Genomic DNA, 17,232 nt, shown 5'->3' with positions numbered 1-17,232 from the left:
CCAAAGTTTCGTTTTTTTAAATGGGAACACTAGTTTTCTGTGCAATTTTTTGAAAGCTTAATTTTTACTGATTTCAAAAATATATAACATCTTATGGTTTGTATCAATATAAATAATAGAAAATGGTCAAAAACCTTTTTTCTCAATATTTCTATGGTTTTAAATTTAGACGAGCACAGAAAAATAGAGTTTCCTATAACAAAAGCCGTCTCCTTCCAGCAATGTCATTCTTTCTATGCAGTTTACCAATTTTCACAAAATTTGAATCAGATATATTTAATAAATTTTCATAATAATGAAAAGACTTAAAGAAGGAGACAGTGGTAATCATACGATGCTATATGTTTCTGTGCTCATCAAAAGTTGAAACCATAGAAATATTGAGAAAAAAGGTTTTTGACCATTTTTTATCATTTATATTGATACAAACCATATGATGTTATATATTTTTGAAATCAGTAAAAATTAAGCTTTCCAAAAATTGCACAGAAAACTAGGGTTCCCATTTAAAAAACCATACTTTGGATCATAGCTTCGTAATTAAAATTCCTGCTAAAAAGGCGAGCACGCCACTGGATTCTACGTAAAAAAGTGCCTGTATAATGTTTCGATTTCAGAGCTCTATCATCAGTATAAGCGGAGATATAAATTTATTTCGATATCGCCATTTTTCCAATTTTTGCTTATAACTCGAAAACAAAAGAAAGTGGCCAAAAATCACTACTACTATTGTAAGTTTCTCGGAAAAAGAGAACGAAAATGGGGTATCAGATTTTGTCTATTTCCTCTGGTTTACTTTTAAACGGGTAATTTCGATGTTTTAGCAGCTTTCTGTAGTGCTAAAACATCGAAATTTGCCCACCCTGTACAATTCATTATAATTTTGTACGCGCAGTATTAAGTTCTCCTGAAAACTCATGCTTTTGCCGTGAATTCGTATTTCGTATGACTACCCGTACAAGCCGCTGCATGTAGAGACTTGTAAAATGACGCAGATGCCGCGGCAATCTCCGATTGGTATCGCACATATGTCGGGATCGGCCGCCACAGCACGCATCGGTCGGAATTTAATTCTCGTTCCTCAATTCCGTCGGATGCGACGCGATGCGATGCCTGCCGTCCGCACATATGTGCGTTGCTCCATTCAGTTCCATTGAAAGTAATTTATTCCGATCCATGCCGTCCGTCCGATGCCGTTATATGTGCGCTTGCCTTTATGGTATAGGCCGGGATATGTTTCAACGGGCGCACAGATCTACACATTTGTCCTGGGAATATGACCGCCTTACACTATAGGGAGCAAGTCATTGACAATGTTGTGCCAAATTTTCACTCTGCTATTGGTTAAACTTTTCAATTTCTAAACGATAACGCTAGACCGCACCTCGCAGCCATAGTTGAGAATGAGCGCGAGGAGCTTGGTATTCCACATTTACCAATACCTCTGCTCTCACCAGATTTGAATTGCATAGAACATGCATAGGATATGCTCCAATGAAGATTAAATAATCATCAACCTACCCCAGAATCCTTAAATGATCTGAGAGAGCTTCTGCCCCGTTTATGGAACCAAATTCCTCAAGAAATGTTCAACAACCTCGTGTGTAGTATGGAAAGAAGATGTCAAGCTGTTATCGATGCCCGTGGAGGCCGTACATTGTATTGATAGCCTTAAAATGCTTGAATTCTTTGGGATTATTTTACACGATTTTTCTTAACCACCCTGTATACGCTGCAGACCTACAGGCTAAAATTAATTCACAGCTTGAAATCATATCTATATGAATTTTCATCACAAAAATCTTATTTTAACTAGATTTTTTTGCAATTTAAGTCAATATCCCTCACTCATGTGGAGCAGTTCAACTGAGGGACATTCTGATCTGAATCTCTTTAACTTTACCCCCATATGAGAATGAGAATATTCAGCATCATCCTGCGTAACGAAAAAACGCCCAACATTTTTTTATCTGATTCCCCCTGAGAAAAACCAATTGTCGACTTGGCAACACGGCTAAACGAGCATTTCCAACATTAATCACTCATTACGCGCACATCTCAACACAATGACACGAACTTTTCACTCTAGGAGCAGGAAAAAGTTACGATGAGGAATTGTGCTTGGGCAACTAGGGTACCACCGGACCATTCCGCGAGATAGGAAACGCGTTTTTCGACGAGAAACAAACAATCGCTGTTTTCATAATGGGAAACGGCACCTATTATGTTCATTATTCACTGAACATTCGGTATGTTGACGCTGCAAGATAATAATGATGGATTTCCAACGGAAAAACTCATCTCGACAAGTGGAGGAAAGAAAACCTTAGGTGGCTGGGAAATTTGCATATTTCGCGCTTTGATTACCATTTGTCGCGTAGCCCCCTAGCGGTGGTTTAACGAAGGCGCAAATATCCTTATTATTTTATCGGGACATATCTCCTGGGGGCTATATTATGTTGATCGTTAAGGATGAGTAAGTTGTTGGAGATGAGAGGATGATGCCTTGATAATTACGACAGGAGGGGATATAGGTAGAATCCTTCGACAACACCAGCACTCTATGATAATGAATTGAACAGTTTTCTCTTAATTAAAATTCGAAAATATGTCCAAATGAAAGGAAAATTATTGAATAACAATTAAGATTCAGACTGTCAAGAAAAATAATTAGAAAGTCTCCAATTGAAATCATGGAAGGAATAGCAAAACTGAATATACTGTTAAAATATTTGTACGAGTTGAAGACTCACCCTGTATACTACTGTGTACATACGATTAAACTTCCTTTGCTGGCAGCAGTGAGCAATACTGATTCAGAACGACAACAAGTGGAGAAATCAACAAAATAAAGATTCTACCTGGTCAAGTCTGCCCGTTCAAAAAAGTATCTTCAATTACAAACACCTTGAAATCAAGGGTGGGGCTTCTTCTAGCTCTTAGTAGTGCTCTCACTCTATTCGTCATTATGTCAACGAGGTTATCAATGACTGTTTGAAGAATGTTTTGCCAATGTTTTGATGGACATTTGGCGAAACATTCTGTTGTAGTGTCTGCGGTGGGTCAGGTAAACGGTGTGATTCCTGTAACATTTCAGACCATATAATTTTGTTCTGGAGAGGTAGAGGGCCAATCAATGCAGTCTTTGACAATTCTGTACCGGTGTAGATGAGCGTGGCTGTTGATTAGCATCACCTTGTATAATCCGAAGGTGAGAAAGTGGACGACTATCGAAATTGTCAGTTCACTTTCTTTTCGCTGCTTGGATGTGTCAATTAACGGTTGAAAACTTGAGACGAATCGGTGTAAATGAATAAATCGGGGTATAAAGCAGTGTGCGATGGAAATTTTCTGACCGAGTCGTTTTTATGAAACCTGAAAATAATTTATACATCATGGGATAATGGAAGGCTTACAGCGTTGGCAGTTTTAGTGTTCGGAACAAGATAACGTTCTGTCTAGAGGTAATTAAATGGTTGAATTATCAAGCTTTCAAGGCTCGACGCAATAAACATAACTGTTAACCTATTTCATTCTGAGGAAAAACACAGGAAATTGAGCGTTTTATACGAAGCCTATTATACATGTGTAAATATAATGAAAATCTGGGCGATGCTCGTATGAGATATGAATTATTTTTGGCTTTGTTACATTTCCATAAAATTCATATCATACTAATATACAGGGTGCCCTAATACATGGTGGGCAAAATACCATGGGATAGAATGACAGCTCTGTAACTGTGAGAGCTAGGAAAAAATAATTGGTTACTCTATTTCCTAAAGTTTGAGTGATATCGAAAAACAAATGTCACATTCTACAGGCACTTTTTCATGAGGAATGCAGTGGCGTAGTCAAATATTTTTTTCAGTACGCCACTTTAGTGATAGTGGTAACTTTCACTTTCTGAATATATACACCGACAGTAAACGTTTAATGGTCTTTCTACACAATCGAACAGCACCAAAACAAGAACCAGAAGGTTTCTTGGAAACGTGAGAACGCCAAACATCCATAAGTTTATGTCATAAGTCGAATGCATAAAAAGCGTCTTGTCATCTGTGATAATAAGTAGATACGAAATCATCCTCGAAATATGTGTAGTAGAAATGGGCGGAGAAATTTAATTAAGCAACTCGTTTGAAACTACTCCCTGCCATGTACACTTTATAACCATATTTTACAATGGACAATTACTCAAGGTACGCTGCAACAGGACAAAGGTTAATTAAATCCGGGTACGTTAAAATTGAATTGCTCCTTTTTATGCGTGAGAACTGACATCGATCAGTCAGATCACTCGTGTTGATTTTGTGCAGGTAAAATCACTGCTACAATCTTTCTCAACTGGAAATAGCGATCAACGAAAATATTCTGTTCTTCTATGAACTTAAAAATATAAAAAAACACTTAGGTATTTGTACAGTGACTCTAACGAGACAGTGGCGACAATAGTGGTCTCGTTTTTCATCGTTTTAGCAAGAATATGGCGGATTTGGTCACGTGACGTGACGTGAGCCAATCCGCATTCCGAATTAGAGATCATAGCATTGAAATCTGTGCATCTAAGCCGCCATATTCTTGCTAAATTTCCAATTGTTGCCACTGTGTTTGATAGAGTCACTGTAGGTATTTGAAGTAAATGGTGTGGTATGGTAGTGACATCTGCATTGTCTCTGCTCAGATCAACATATACAGAATCTGATTATACCCAATTTAGGCAGTTTCAAAAATGGAATGTCAAGAAGTATTCGTTTTTCATTGTTTGTCCTGTGGTATCTTTTGGATGAAGGGTTCGTCTTGATACGAAACTATTTTGAAGCTATCATATGAACTGTCGTATAAGCTTGTAAATGACAAGTGAGATATCTATGTCAACATGACGTGACGTCCGATGTCCATCACCTTATCAGCTGTAATTACAGGTGTCAGAGGTATTTCCTAACATCGTAGTATCACTACGAGTACTACGACTTCACTAATTTACTACACCTAATCTACAAAACGGGTCATGTGACGAAAATATCGGCGGCTTTCAAAATATTCGTTTTGGAAATGCTAAGAATCCCGAAAATTCCAAAAGTCATCAGGAGAAGCCATAGAATTTTCGGATTTCAGCTAAGTTCACGTCAACCAACAACAGATTTTGCTTTCGAAAGGACGTGAAGATAGTTGGGGAACGGCACAGACATGGGCGTAACATCAGACCGGGCGTTCACGATTGAAAATACCAATTTCATATCGTTTTCGCTTCTTTCGAGGTTTTTGTCGAACCTGACTGATTTTCTAGCATTTTTTTTAGCGAACGACACATTAAGATTTCATTACAGTCATGGAGAGTTCTAGGGGTACATTTTGGAGGTGATTTATTGACGTTTTTCGTACATATTTTCGTTTGTTTATCGGCTTTACTTGATTTATGTTTCATTCCAATTCGATGAGTTCATGCATTTGCAGAAATAGTGTAGATCTACTCGGTAACTAGTGATATACAGGCCGAGTCTTTGACTTCGACTTAACAGTAGATTCTTTAGGTGAAAAGGAACACTTTTTTCCCTACCATTTTTTCTTAATCGACTCGGTTCAAAAGATACAGGCTATTGAAAAACCATAGGAAAATGCTATTTTTAGTTCTATCTCTGAAACGGTATTTGATGAACCTTTTTCGAACACAAAATATCACCCACGTCTTCCAGTTTTCTCATAATGACCATTACGTACCATAAAAATACCAAAAAGAAAAGAACCCAACTCTTGAAACAAAGTTGGACGCTATCTAATGAATATTTGAACGTTTTGTAAAATAACAGTATTCCTCATATTTTCTCGTATAATGCGTCGTTTTCGAGTAATTTGATGTTCAAAATTAAGAAGTATCTGTGAAATTTGAAAAATTGGTTAGGTACTTCGGCTGAATACAACTCTGTTTGAAAGTTGTGCAGTGTCAAAGATCAACTAGTTATTCTGAACGTAATTTTGTTTTTTCAGGGGTGGCACAGATCATTATGAAAACTTAAAATGGCCATATATTCTTATCAGGGCCGAATCGGAAAAAATGGTATGAGAAAAAAGTGTTTCTTTTGACCTCAAGAATATTTGTCAAAGACTGACGCTATTTTCTTCATTCAAACCGTTTCTAGGGAAAACCGAGCGAGTGTCATGTCATCTAGGGATACTCGAACCGTTCCTGAAGGAATTTGTCTTGGAAAATCTGCGTGCTCGGTTCCACATCAAGCACATCTTTTGTGTGAGAATGGCCATGACGAAATTACAGCCATTATCACTATACCATGGGAAATCTCGCTATAAAAAGAATCAATTCAGTCAACATACCATGATATCTCCTTGCCAGACAAGAAATTTCTCACATATTAATCGACATCAGCAGGACAGACCTACCGCGCGTTTACTTACGCAAATTTGTCTTTCTATTATAAGACGGCGTGCGCGCTACTATCAGTTTCCGCGACCTCGCAAAACTAATTGAAAAACACATCGGGAGAACGTACACACGGAGTCTGTTTGTTCGGGAAATATTTGCCCGCGAACGATGTGGCGAAATGGTACTATTTCCAGATGTTTGCCGGGCAGATTTTTATTGAGAACTACGTGGTGGCCTCGGCAGAGTATAAATGGCCAGTCGAAGATCGTAAATCGGCTATTTTAGACTTGAACCTCGGACCTCTGGTCCAATCTCCGTTATTGAACGAGTCGACGGAATTATACAGAGATGTTTTCAGAGAAAATGCCGGAACCGGTCAATTTGGTGTAGGTGTAGGAGCTATCACCCCTAAATTCTCAATAGGGAATAGGGGGTGAGATTTATCTCAATTGAAAGATCATTTGCCCCTCTACATGTATACTATGGTTTGCAAATTTTTATTGAGTCCTTGAAGTAGTTACAGGAGGTAACAAATTGAAAACTTGACAGGCCAATTATGTCTCGACAAGGATGTTTTCGAATAAAAAGCCAGAACAGGTCCAATTTTCAAAGGGAGGGGGACATATTTTGATCAAAACTATAAGCCGAAATATCCTCATACCTAGATATGGGGGCTATCACCCCTAAATTCTTCAAAGGGAATAGAGGGTGAGCTAAACCTCGATAGGAAGAGAATATGTCCTTCTACATAATACTTTTGTCTTCCAATGGAGGTATAGCTCATCCTCTATTCCCTATTAAGAATTTAGGAGTGACAAACCCTACACCTAAGATTTAGGACATTTTGGCTTACAATTCTGCTAGAAACATGTCCCCCTCCGAATAAAAATTGACCAGTTCCAGCATTTTCTCTGAAAACATCTGGTCGAGACATAATTGGCCTGGCATGTTTTCAAATTGTAAGCACTCAATAAAAATTTTCAAACCGAAGTATTCATGTAGAGGGTCAAGAGATCTTTCAATTGAGGTATAACTCACCCCCTATTCCCTATAGAGAATTTAGGGGTGATAGCCCCTACACCTAGGGTAGAGGAGGTTACGTCTTACAATTCTGCTCAAAATAAGTAATAAGAAATTGACCTGTTCCGGCATTTTCTCTGAAATCATCCTTGTCGTGACTGGCAAATTTTCAAATTGTCACCCTGTATTAAGAGTTGAAGTTGACTTGTAGAGTTTTTGTAGGAGATAATTTGTTATCGATTCAGTTGAACAAGGGTGAACAAGGTAATTCGAAGTGTTGTCTATAGCTGGCCACTTTCTCCTCATCTTTCTAACACTCATTTTGTTGATAAGGTTTTATTTTTTGTACGAGCTGCTCGTGTAATCGTGTACAGAGTACACTTCTATTAAATGCACACTCGAAGGCTACCATTGGTGATCACCATGTCCACATTACTCCTCGTAGCTCAAACCACACGTAGCTACTCAGCTGAAAAACAACGTAAATAGAATAATTTAGGGTCAAGATCGAGTGTGGATCAAAGTTCTTAATTGGCGCGAAAAAAAATCGGAAGAACGTACACGATTTTGCCATCTTAGAAACAGGTGTATAATATTGGAAGCGAGGAATGGATGTCGATCTAGAAGGCGCCGGAAAGACGTAATCTGCCGTTGTCAGACCGTGAATAAAATATGCATTTCAGCTACGACGTGATCAGGAAACGGAGCTCTGTTCCGGAATGGAACTGTTGATGTATCGCGGAATTGATAACTGTTAGGTACTTTGGTGCCAAGAAACGACGCAAATTCCACGTGTATTTCATCATTCCCAAGTAATTTTTCACTTTTTCCGAAAAGTTTCAGCAGAACAAGCCAGTTTTTGTCATTTTATCCTGAATGATCACTTCTTGACCTCTTCATCCAATATTCTATAATAACATTACCAGGATATATTGAAAAATTCTTAGCCTACTTTAGAACCAAACAAAATTCCAATGTCAAAAATTTCATTTCAGCGAACCTGTAACGTCTCTAGACCTTTCAAAAAAAATATTTCTTCTTGCTCTGCAAACCAGACCTCCACAGCTTTCATTACCTCCTCGTTGGAAGAAAATTTACGAGCTTTTAAACTTTTTTCAGTTCAGGAAAGAGATGATAGTCCGGATGGAGCCAAATCTGGTGAATAAGGGGGGTGTTCTAGTAATTCAAACCCTAAATTACGAATTTTTTGCATGGCAACATGAGATTTGTGTTCATTGGCGTTGTTCTGCAAAAACAAAACACCTTTAGATAGCTTTCTGCGTTTTTCCTCTTTAATTTTTCCCGTAGAGTGGTTAGTGATGTCGAATAGTAATCTCCGGTTATTGTTCTACCCTTATCCAAAAAATCAATCATGATTACTCCATGGCAATCTCAAAAAACTGAAGTAAGAACTTTTCCAACAGATTTTTGGACACGAAACTTCTTAGGTCTTGGAGAACCAGAGTGTCGCCATTCCATCGATTGTTGCTTTGTTTCTGGATCGTAGAAATGTACCCAGGTCTCATCCATAGTAATCATTCGGTTCAAGAAGTCTACATCGTTTTCAAATCGAGCACAGATCGAACTCGATGCTTCTACCCTTGCACGCTTTTGGTCAACATTCAAAAATTTGGGGATCCATTTTGCAGCAATTTTTCTCATGTCCAAATTGACGTGAACTATATGATGAACGCGTTCGTATGAAATATTCAGTGCTTCAGATATCCGTTTTAGCCCAATTCGACGATCTGATAAAATCATGTCATGAACTGCATCGATATTTTCGGGGACTGACACAGAAACTGGCCTTTCCGATCGGTTATCATCTTTATTGGAAAATTTACCTCTTTTGAAGCTTGCAGTCCAATTTTTCACGGTCGCCTACGAAGGATATCGATCACCAAGGGTATTGAGCATATCTTCGTAAATCTTTTTACCTCTTAACCCTTTTAAATACAGGTACTTGATGATGGCTCGATACTCCAATTTTTCGATTTTCACAATTTCGGTAGACATCTTCTTTCTTTTAATTTATTGCGTAACTCTGGATTACTTTTTTGACCTCAAACTTCACACTGACACTTCTAATGAGTTATTGTCCGATGCTATGTTAACGCAATATCTTTTTTATGCATGGAACTGGTCTAGGCTAACTAGATATCAATACATCCTCGTAAATGCCCTCTGAAGGAACACTCCTCCAAAAATATTTTGTGATTTCACATATTGAATATACCGACTTGTACGAGGTTTAAGTCCAGCATCAGTGATGAATTCATTCATACCAATCCACTCTATATGGCATATATGACATAATGAATGAATGAATCGAGAGACGTTCTTTGGGCGTGCGAATGGAATTTCATAGTACTTGAGCGGCGTGTCTCAAACAAAAAAAACATGATGTATTACACCGCGCACACCAAGAGTATCTAAATAAGTAAATAAACTATTAATTAAGCCTAACGGGTCAGTGTTTTTTGAACTGCATGACGAAGAGTTCATTTCCTGAAATATGCACATGTGGGGGAAGCAAATTCCAGTCGGCGTTTCATATGATACAGGGGGATTCGGTTAAATTAATGAATCGATGATTCACTCATTGTTTATAACACTTGTGTCGAAAATAGAGAAGCTTCAGAACTGTTTCGTTATAAATATTTCAGTCTTTATCATTTAGCCCTTTCATTTTTTACTCAATGCTTAGTCATACGGTTAGAGTACATACTTTTTTCGATATGGTTCCTTTTTGTTGAAACGCGTCAAACCTGACGTTATCCCACTTTGAATTTGGACCAAAAAACGGACTTTTTAAATAGATTTATGTGTACTGATGTAGAAAGTAGCCCATCTCCCATTTTATAAATACACGAATAGATTGAATAAAGTTCAACAGTTCACTGCAACAATTCGAATGATCAACATTCGATTAAAAGAAAACTTACGTCGATCTAAAAATAAATCGTGGAGGCACATCAACCCAACAATCATTCATTGAGTAGAAAACGGAATTTTTAACGGACGTTCGGAATTTGAGGCGGTCGGGTCCATCATTCACTCAATTAAACAGATTACGGCATAATTATAATCGAATTAAATGGTCTTACGGTGATGCTGAAATTGAATATAACTGGGGCGATTGTTCGATTTGAATCATTGAGTGCTTCTTGGAATATTTCTCTGTAAATGATGAAGGTATTTAAAAATTTTACGCAACCGAGAAAAACGTTGAGAGTGAAAGTGTGCGGCACTCACTTTTAGAATTATTCATCTTATTCATCCCAGTTGAATAATACCAATTGCTTAGTTTTAAGCTCATCGGTCCAGATCACCTTGAGATTCCCCTTGAAACAGCAAAGTATTTCTTGTTTTTTTCTCTATCCCTGTCCATATTGCCAGTATAAATATGCTCACTGTGGCTGGCAGCCTTGATCGAACAAAATTTCATCGTGTTCATGAACATGAATAAGCTGAACGCGCGAAACTTGAAACGATAATCACTCAACTCGTTATGACATTCAATGATTTTTAATTGACCGGAAATATGGATCCGGGATGATCCACAATCCATGGAAAACGAAATGGATATTCCTGTAAGAGCGGATAGAACCCAGACAATCTGTTATAACAACAATCTGTCATTGACGCGTCCTACAATTGCAAAGTGGCGAATGCGCTGGTCAGCGGACTCAAAACATATGTCCACAGTGTAAACGAAGAGAGGATTCAGAATAAATTTAACCTATTAGCATGTTATAAAGGGTCTTCAATGAGAGTGCAAGGTCACAAACCAAGTTTTTCAGTAAAAAAGCGCAAAAATATTCACTGGGTCATAGACGTTAGGGCATTTTGGATCAGCTGACTTTGACAGTACCGCTGAGGGGCACACAAGTGTCGGTAAAACTCGAAACTCACCTTTTTGCGATTACTGGTGGTTTCTTATCCATTTTCTGAGAAAATGCCTTTCAGTGGGTATTATTTTATACCTTTGTGGTGATATGAAAGTGCGTTATGATATTTTTGACCATATTCATAGAACAGTTTATTTTTCTATGATCATAAATGTCATAGATGGTTTGTGTGCCCCTCAGAGTGACGTGAATTCGAAATCAACCCTTATACATTTCACTAATATAAACAGCGGTGAAAACCGTTAAGAATTTAGGCATAAAATTGTTGAGGGTTAAGCTCCATCTCCATATTGCATATTTCCATGGCGAAAAACATTACGTAATGGTTCAGGATATCCGATATCCAATCTCACCTAGACGAAGGTATGTAGGTGTGTAATTTCCTAGAAAAAAGAGCAGAATCCAGTGAAAAATGTAGACTGCTCATCCAAGACGCGTGATTTAACAGCATTTGTGACGGTTAGCGATGTGGATAATGTATATCATTAATACGAGCCTATCCGTTATGGTAGAAAACGATAATGATCGAATCTTTTCTCGTTCAGCATTAAATGCCTACTTTCCTCGAATGATATTCAGATCAACTATCGATGTGATTCAGTATTATCATGTCATTATGGTCAGTAATGTATATGGCACTTACTGGACGCATCCGTTTAATTTAAAATGTTCTCGACAACCTCCAGACCTCAAAAAAGAACCGTGCTTATAGTACCTCAGTTTTTCTAAATTTAATTTACGGATTTGGCATGTGAACGGTTGTGAAAACATAGGGCCTGTTCTGTTATTTTTCATGAAATTTTGGTTCATTAATGTCATATCTTGAATATCTCAAAAAATTATCGAAGGATCAGAAAAAATGATCCACAAAATTAATCGTATTGTATTTAAAAGCCTGCAAAATGCTTTTCGAACGAAAACACCAAAATAAACTTACCAGTTCCAATTGCAACCAAAGAAAACGAATATATTGACACTTTAGAAACTTCCATAAACATAGAAATGAACCCTTTTCGAGGATAGTAGCAATAGAATAAATCCGACCGAGTCACAAGAGAGAAAAAGTACCTCACGCACCATTCATTACTTCATTACTGTCAGGGCAAATCGAATAAAAAAATTATATAGGAAATATATGCGGCTTCGACAACGAATGGGTCTGTCACCTATGGTATAGTACGTGTTCAGATTGTTTAAAAGGTTTAGTCGCTCGAGAAATTATTCAAAAGAAACTGTCACAACGCCTTGGAATTCGCCTCTACCTTGAACCCATTCATATCAATTCAGATTTTGTGCTGAAATATTGCTGACCGATAACTGACATGTCAGTACGATTGTAATTAGAAGAATCTCCATTTTCTGGTCGACAACAATCGTTAAAAAAAATTTAAAATCTGCGGACAGATCCATTTGGAAAATGCTACACATTTGCAACGCTGAAAATGTTAACAGAAATTTGAAAAAAAACCTCCACTTTTTTCGTAAGAATCCCAATAACTCACGAACCGTTGAGTTCTGCCCAAAGTGCAATGTTTCAGTACAGAATTGTGATTAGATTTCCATAACGCCCTCGTAGTGACTCACCCTGTACAATATTAGTATTTGACCCCATTGACGAAATCTTTCCGAATCAGAAGGAGATAGAATATTATCGAAGAAGATAAATACATCAGTGACCATAGCGGATGACCTATCATTTTCAATTTATAAATAATCCCATTATTCATCAATCTCTACATACTGCAGAAATTATCGCACTCGAAAACAAACAACTTGCCCGCTTTGAACAATGGATTTCATTGAAACCCGGCGTCATTATCAGAATGAAATTCAATATTTACCGTCTAAACATCGTTAATTGAAGTGGCACTACCTTCTTGGAAATGAGAAAAAGAAACGCCATTACGATATCGGCCAAGTCTAGATCGTTTTCGAGCAATGAAAAATTGTAGGAGTGATATGAAAAAGCATCGCCCTGTAGACCATTCAATTCGATTTCTATTCGGAAATGGTTAATCAAACTGATTGTGAGAGATAATGCGGAAATGGTAGTTATGGTAACATTCGAAATTGCTGCTACTTTTCGGCGGGCAAAACTGCAATTTCCACTCTGTTACGATTTGATGAATTTCTCCCAGAGAGCTCTGGCAATTTACCAATTTACTTTCACCACTTTTACGCACTGATGCCCTTGTCATAGCGCTAGGCTGCAGCTGGTAATGAATACGATTATCCTAATAATGTTATACGGTTACAGAGGTTGACATTACCGTTTCATTCCTCTGAAATAGAACTACAACTACACTTCTTGTACGCATTCGTATCTGCCTTGAGTAAAAAGAAGGTTATACGATCGATTTGAAGATGGACCTCACAGCTAAACCGATTTTATCCGGTGAAAAAAATATTTTTATGTTCATTCAATTATTTCACCCCATAAACTTTCATTCAAGTGGATATAGACCAGTTCTATGCATGAAAAAAATATTGCGTTACCATAGCAACGAACAATAACTCATTAGTCAATGTCAGTGTGAAGTTTGAGGTCAAAAAAGTTACGCAATAAATTAAAAGAAAGAAGATGTCCACCGAAATTGAGAAAATCGAAAAATTGGAGTATAAATCGTGCCATCATCAAGTACCTGTATTTAAAAGGGTTAAGAGGTAAGCAGATTTACCCTTGGTGATCAATGTACTTCGGATGCGACCGTGAAAAATTGAACTGCAAGCTTCAAAAGAGGTAAATTTTCCATTGAAGTTGATGACCGATCAGGAAGACCAGTTTCTGTGTCAGTCCCCGAAAATATCGATGCAGTTCATGACATGATTTTATCAGACCGTCGAATTGGGCTAAAACGGATATTTGGAATCACTGAATATTTCATACGAACGCGTTCATCATATAGTTCACGTCAATTTGGACATGAGAAAAATTTCTGCAAGATGGATCCCCAAATGTTTGAATGTTGACCAAAAGCGTGCAAGGTTAGAAGCATCGCGTTCGATCTGTGCTCGATTTGAAAACGATGTAGACTTCTTGAACCGAATTGTTACTATGGATGAGACTTGGATACATTTCTTCGATCCAGAAACAAAGCAACAATCGATGGAATGGCGGCACTCTGGTTCTTCAAGACCTAAGAAATTTCGTGTCCAAAAATCTGCTGGAGAAGTTCTTGCCTCAGTTTTTTAGGATTGCCATGGAGTAATCATCATTGATTATTTGGATAAGGGTAGAACAATAACCGGAAATTACTATTCGAAATTACTGACCACTCTACAGGAAAAAATTGAAGAGAAAAGACGCGTACTATCCAAAGGGGTTTTGTTTTTGCAGGACAACGCCCCTGCACACAAATCTCATGTTGCCATGCAAAAAATTCGTGATGGCCAATAAAACTCTGCGTAATCATTCGTGTCATTGAAAATACAGAATTATGCAGCTTTCTACGAAATTTCAAGGAAGCGAAGTTAAAATTCGAATGAAAGTCAACACTACCCAAGTTTCTTCTATCCGTTCATAAGAATAGTAATTTTGAAAAGATAATACGAAATGGATTTCAAACAAAAAAGAACAATCACTTAAATACGGTCGGCAGAAACATAAATTTGCATTTTACGACTACCGTTTTCGCCGGCATAGGCAAGTGATGTGTCATTTTGTATTGAAACGAATGCGATCGAAACTTCATTTTTGCGTTGGACATGAGTGAAAGTCCCATTGTCGATAAAAAACGTAGAATTCCTTTTCTAAATTCCATTAGATGTTACATGACAGTGACACTATCGGATGAAATTGTTCTCTTCGATCAGAAAGGAAAACTGTACATATACAGATCATCACACATCTGTGCAATTCTTCAGAAAGGTTGAGATAGCATCGCGTTAAATGATGTTGTAATCAGCGAGATACGAACTCAAGTAATAATTCCATTTTCAATGATGTTATTCGTTTCGGAAAAATAAGAGGACTAAATGATTGTGAACCTAACAAATCCTTCACCTAAACATAATTTAAGATTGTTTTAACCTTTTTCAAGCCACAAGAGACTAAAAAACGTCGTACATTGGCTTTTTTATTTTCGAAAAATAATGGGAGTAACCCTTCTCTCCTGCTTCCTAAGACCTGTCAGATTATAGCCAACAATTCGAGATGATATCACATGGGCCAGTGACCGGTAAGGCAAACTCGTTTCTGGTTGCTGTTGTAGCTCTCGCAGATAATGCCTTCGTTTACTGCTGGTGTATTGGGAGGAAAATGTGGTTTTAGACTACAAAGCCTCGGGGACAGATCGTTAAAACCGAATGAATCGCTGTCGTAAAACGTAGTTCATTATTTTCCATTTAAATAGCGGAAAATAGTTGACAATTTCGGATGCCTAACGTTGAGAAATTGAAAACATCCTAATCGCCGTCCGCAACATTAAATCCTGTATTTCGGACTGTGAATTTCAAGGTGACATTAATAATCGACAACACGATTGTTTTTTGAGGATAATCAACCATTATTTCAGAATTAATCAGACGTTGGTTCATGAAGCAAACTGATGTTTTCATTCCTATCGGTTTATAACGATTCATAACACGTGAGGTCAACATGAAGAATACACAAAATATTCGAATTTGAATGTACCATACAGAACAGAAAAAATCACGATAAAAACATTGGTCGAATGAAAATGTATATAATCCTAATTATTCTTAGGATTCATTGGGAAATATCAGTATGATATAAGTTGCTCAACATTTTCAAAAACTGTTACGTGAAATATGAGCACTAAACCCTGTAGAATTTCAATCTTATTGGAATAAGAACGTTTGGAATCATCGGAGGCAACATAACATTAGTTTTTACTTGCTCGGGAAATGTTGACGAATAATAGATCAATCAGAATGACATGGACAAGCTTTCAGTAATCTAAAACACTACAAATAATGTCATCCAAGGATGTCAAACGTTGAAAAATGTAAATCGAACGTTGTAGCTGTGAAATTATCATCCTGAATTAACTGCACTCCCTTTAAACTGGCGATAAGTGAACACAGAGAAGGACTGAATTGAAAATCACGTGGAATTTCGAACGTCATTGGGAACACGACGACCCAAATTCACCTGTTGGTCCTTCCGCTTGACCGGCGTCGATTCCTCCTTGCCCTTGGTGCGTTTGCCGCAACAACACAAAAAACAACTCATTTCGGCCACCAGAAAAACCCGAAACGTATCGGCCCGTGCGGTGGACGGCAAACCTGCGCGCACCGTATAACGAGGTATCTTCGACTGGGTGAAATGATAATGAAGCCGATGCCTGAGCCATTATTATTTCAATTATTATCGCAAAACTCGTAATATCAACAACAACACACATACCGATTCGTCTTTTCGATGACCGTGAAGGTTGGAAATAGCCTCCCGAACGATGTTCGGGTTCCGCTTTTCGAACAGGCAGGCACACACAAACACACTCGCGATCTTCAAGGATCGATCAGAGATCGGGAAAAAATCTCGGTAAATGGATCCCGGCGGACGCGACCAGGTGCGACACGAGGCTGTGTTCGCCCAGCGAAAGTTACCTGAGAACTGCTGCTGGTGGTTGGCGAAGACCGTTGTCGAAGGAGTTTTGGTGAACCACGACAGGTAGTTCTTGTACTTTCTACCAGGGTCGCTCGGAAGAAAACCGTTGGAAATTCAAAGCATTAAGCGTTCAAAACCGTCGATATTTATCATTTCTTAAAACTACACGTTGAGCCCCAATCAAAAACGTCAAATGTTGTGTGGAAGATAAATAAAAATGAAATTACGAGGATATATTGAGAAATTCTTAGCCTACTATAGAACCAAACAAAATTTCTAGGTCAAAATATTTTATTATTCAACATATTCTCCTCTTTATTGGATACATTTATTACAGCGAACCTGCA

General features: G+C 37.8%; 1 protein-coding gene across 4 annotated transcripts in view; it reads right to left on the bottom strand.

The window, feature by feature from the left end:
- LOC123313892 (protein FAM107B) overlaps positions 1-17,232 on the bottom strand; it is a 42,121-nt gene that overhangs the window by 22,109 nt on the left and 2,780 nt on the right. Inside the window, exon 1 of one of the 4 annotated variants that reach the window (XM_044898991.1) lies at positions 16,427-16,605. The exons of 1 other annotated variant lie outside the window; for it this stretch is intronic. In XM_044898991.1, coding sequence (XP_044754926.1) covers positions 16,427-16,507 — 81 coding nt within the window. In that variant the 5' untranslated portion in view covers positions 16,508-16,605. Of the gene's footprint in view, positions 1-6,333; positions 6,504-12,250; positions 12,276-16,426; positions 16,606-17,232 lie in introns of those variants that run through there. 2 more of the 4 variants (XM_044898995.1, XM_044898993.1) reach the window with 2 other exon arrangements.

This window comes from Coccinella septempunctata, chromosome 5, assembly GCF_907165205.1.
Source record: "Coccinella septempunctata chromosome 5, icCocSept1.1, whole genome shotgun sequence".
Taxonomy (NCBI): Eukaryota; Metazoa; Arthropoda; class Insecta; order Coleoptera; family Coccinellidae; genus Coccinella; species Coccinella septempunctata.
The sequence above is the reverse complement of the archived record's forward strand: the minus strand, read 5'-3'. Positions and strand labels throughout refer to the sequence as shown.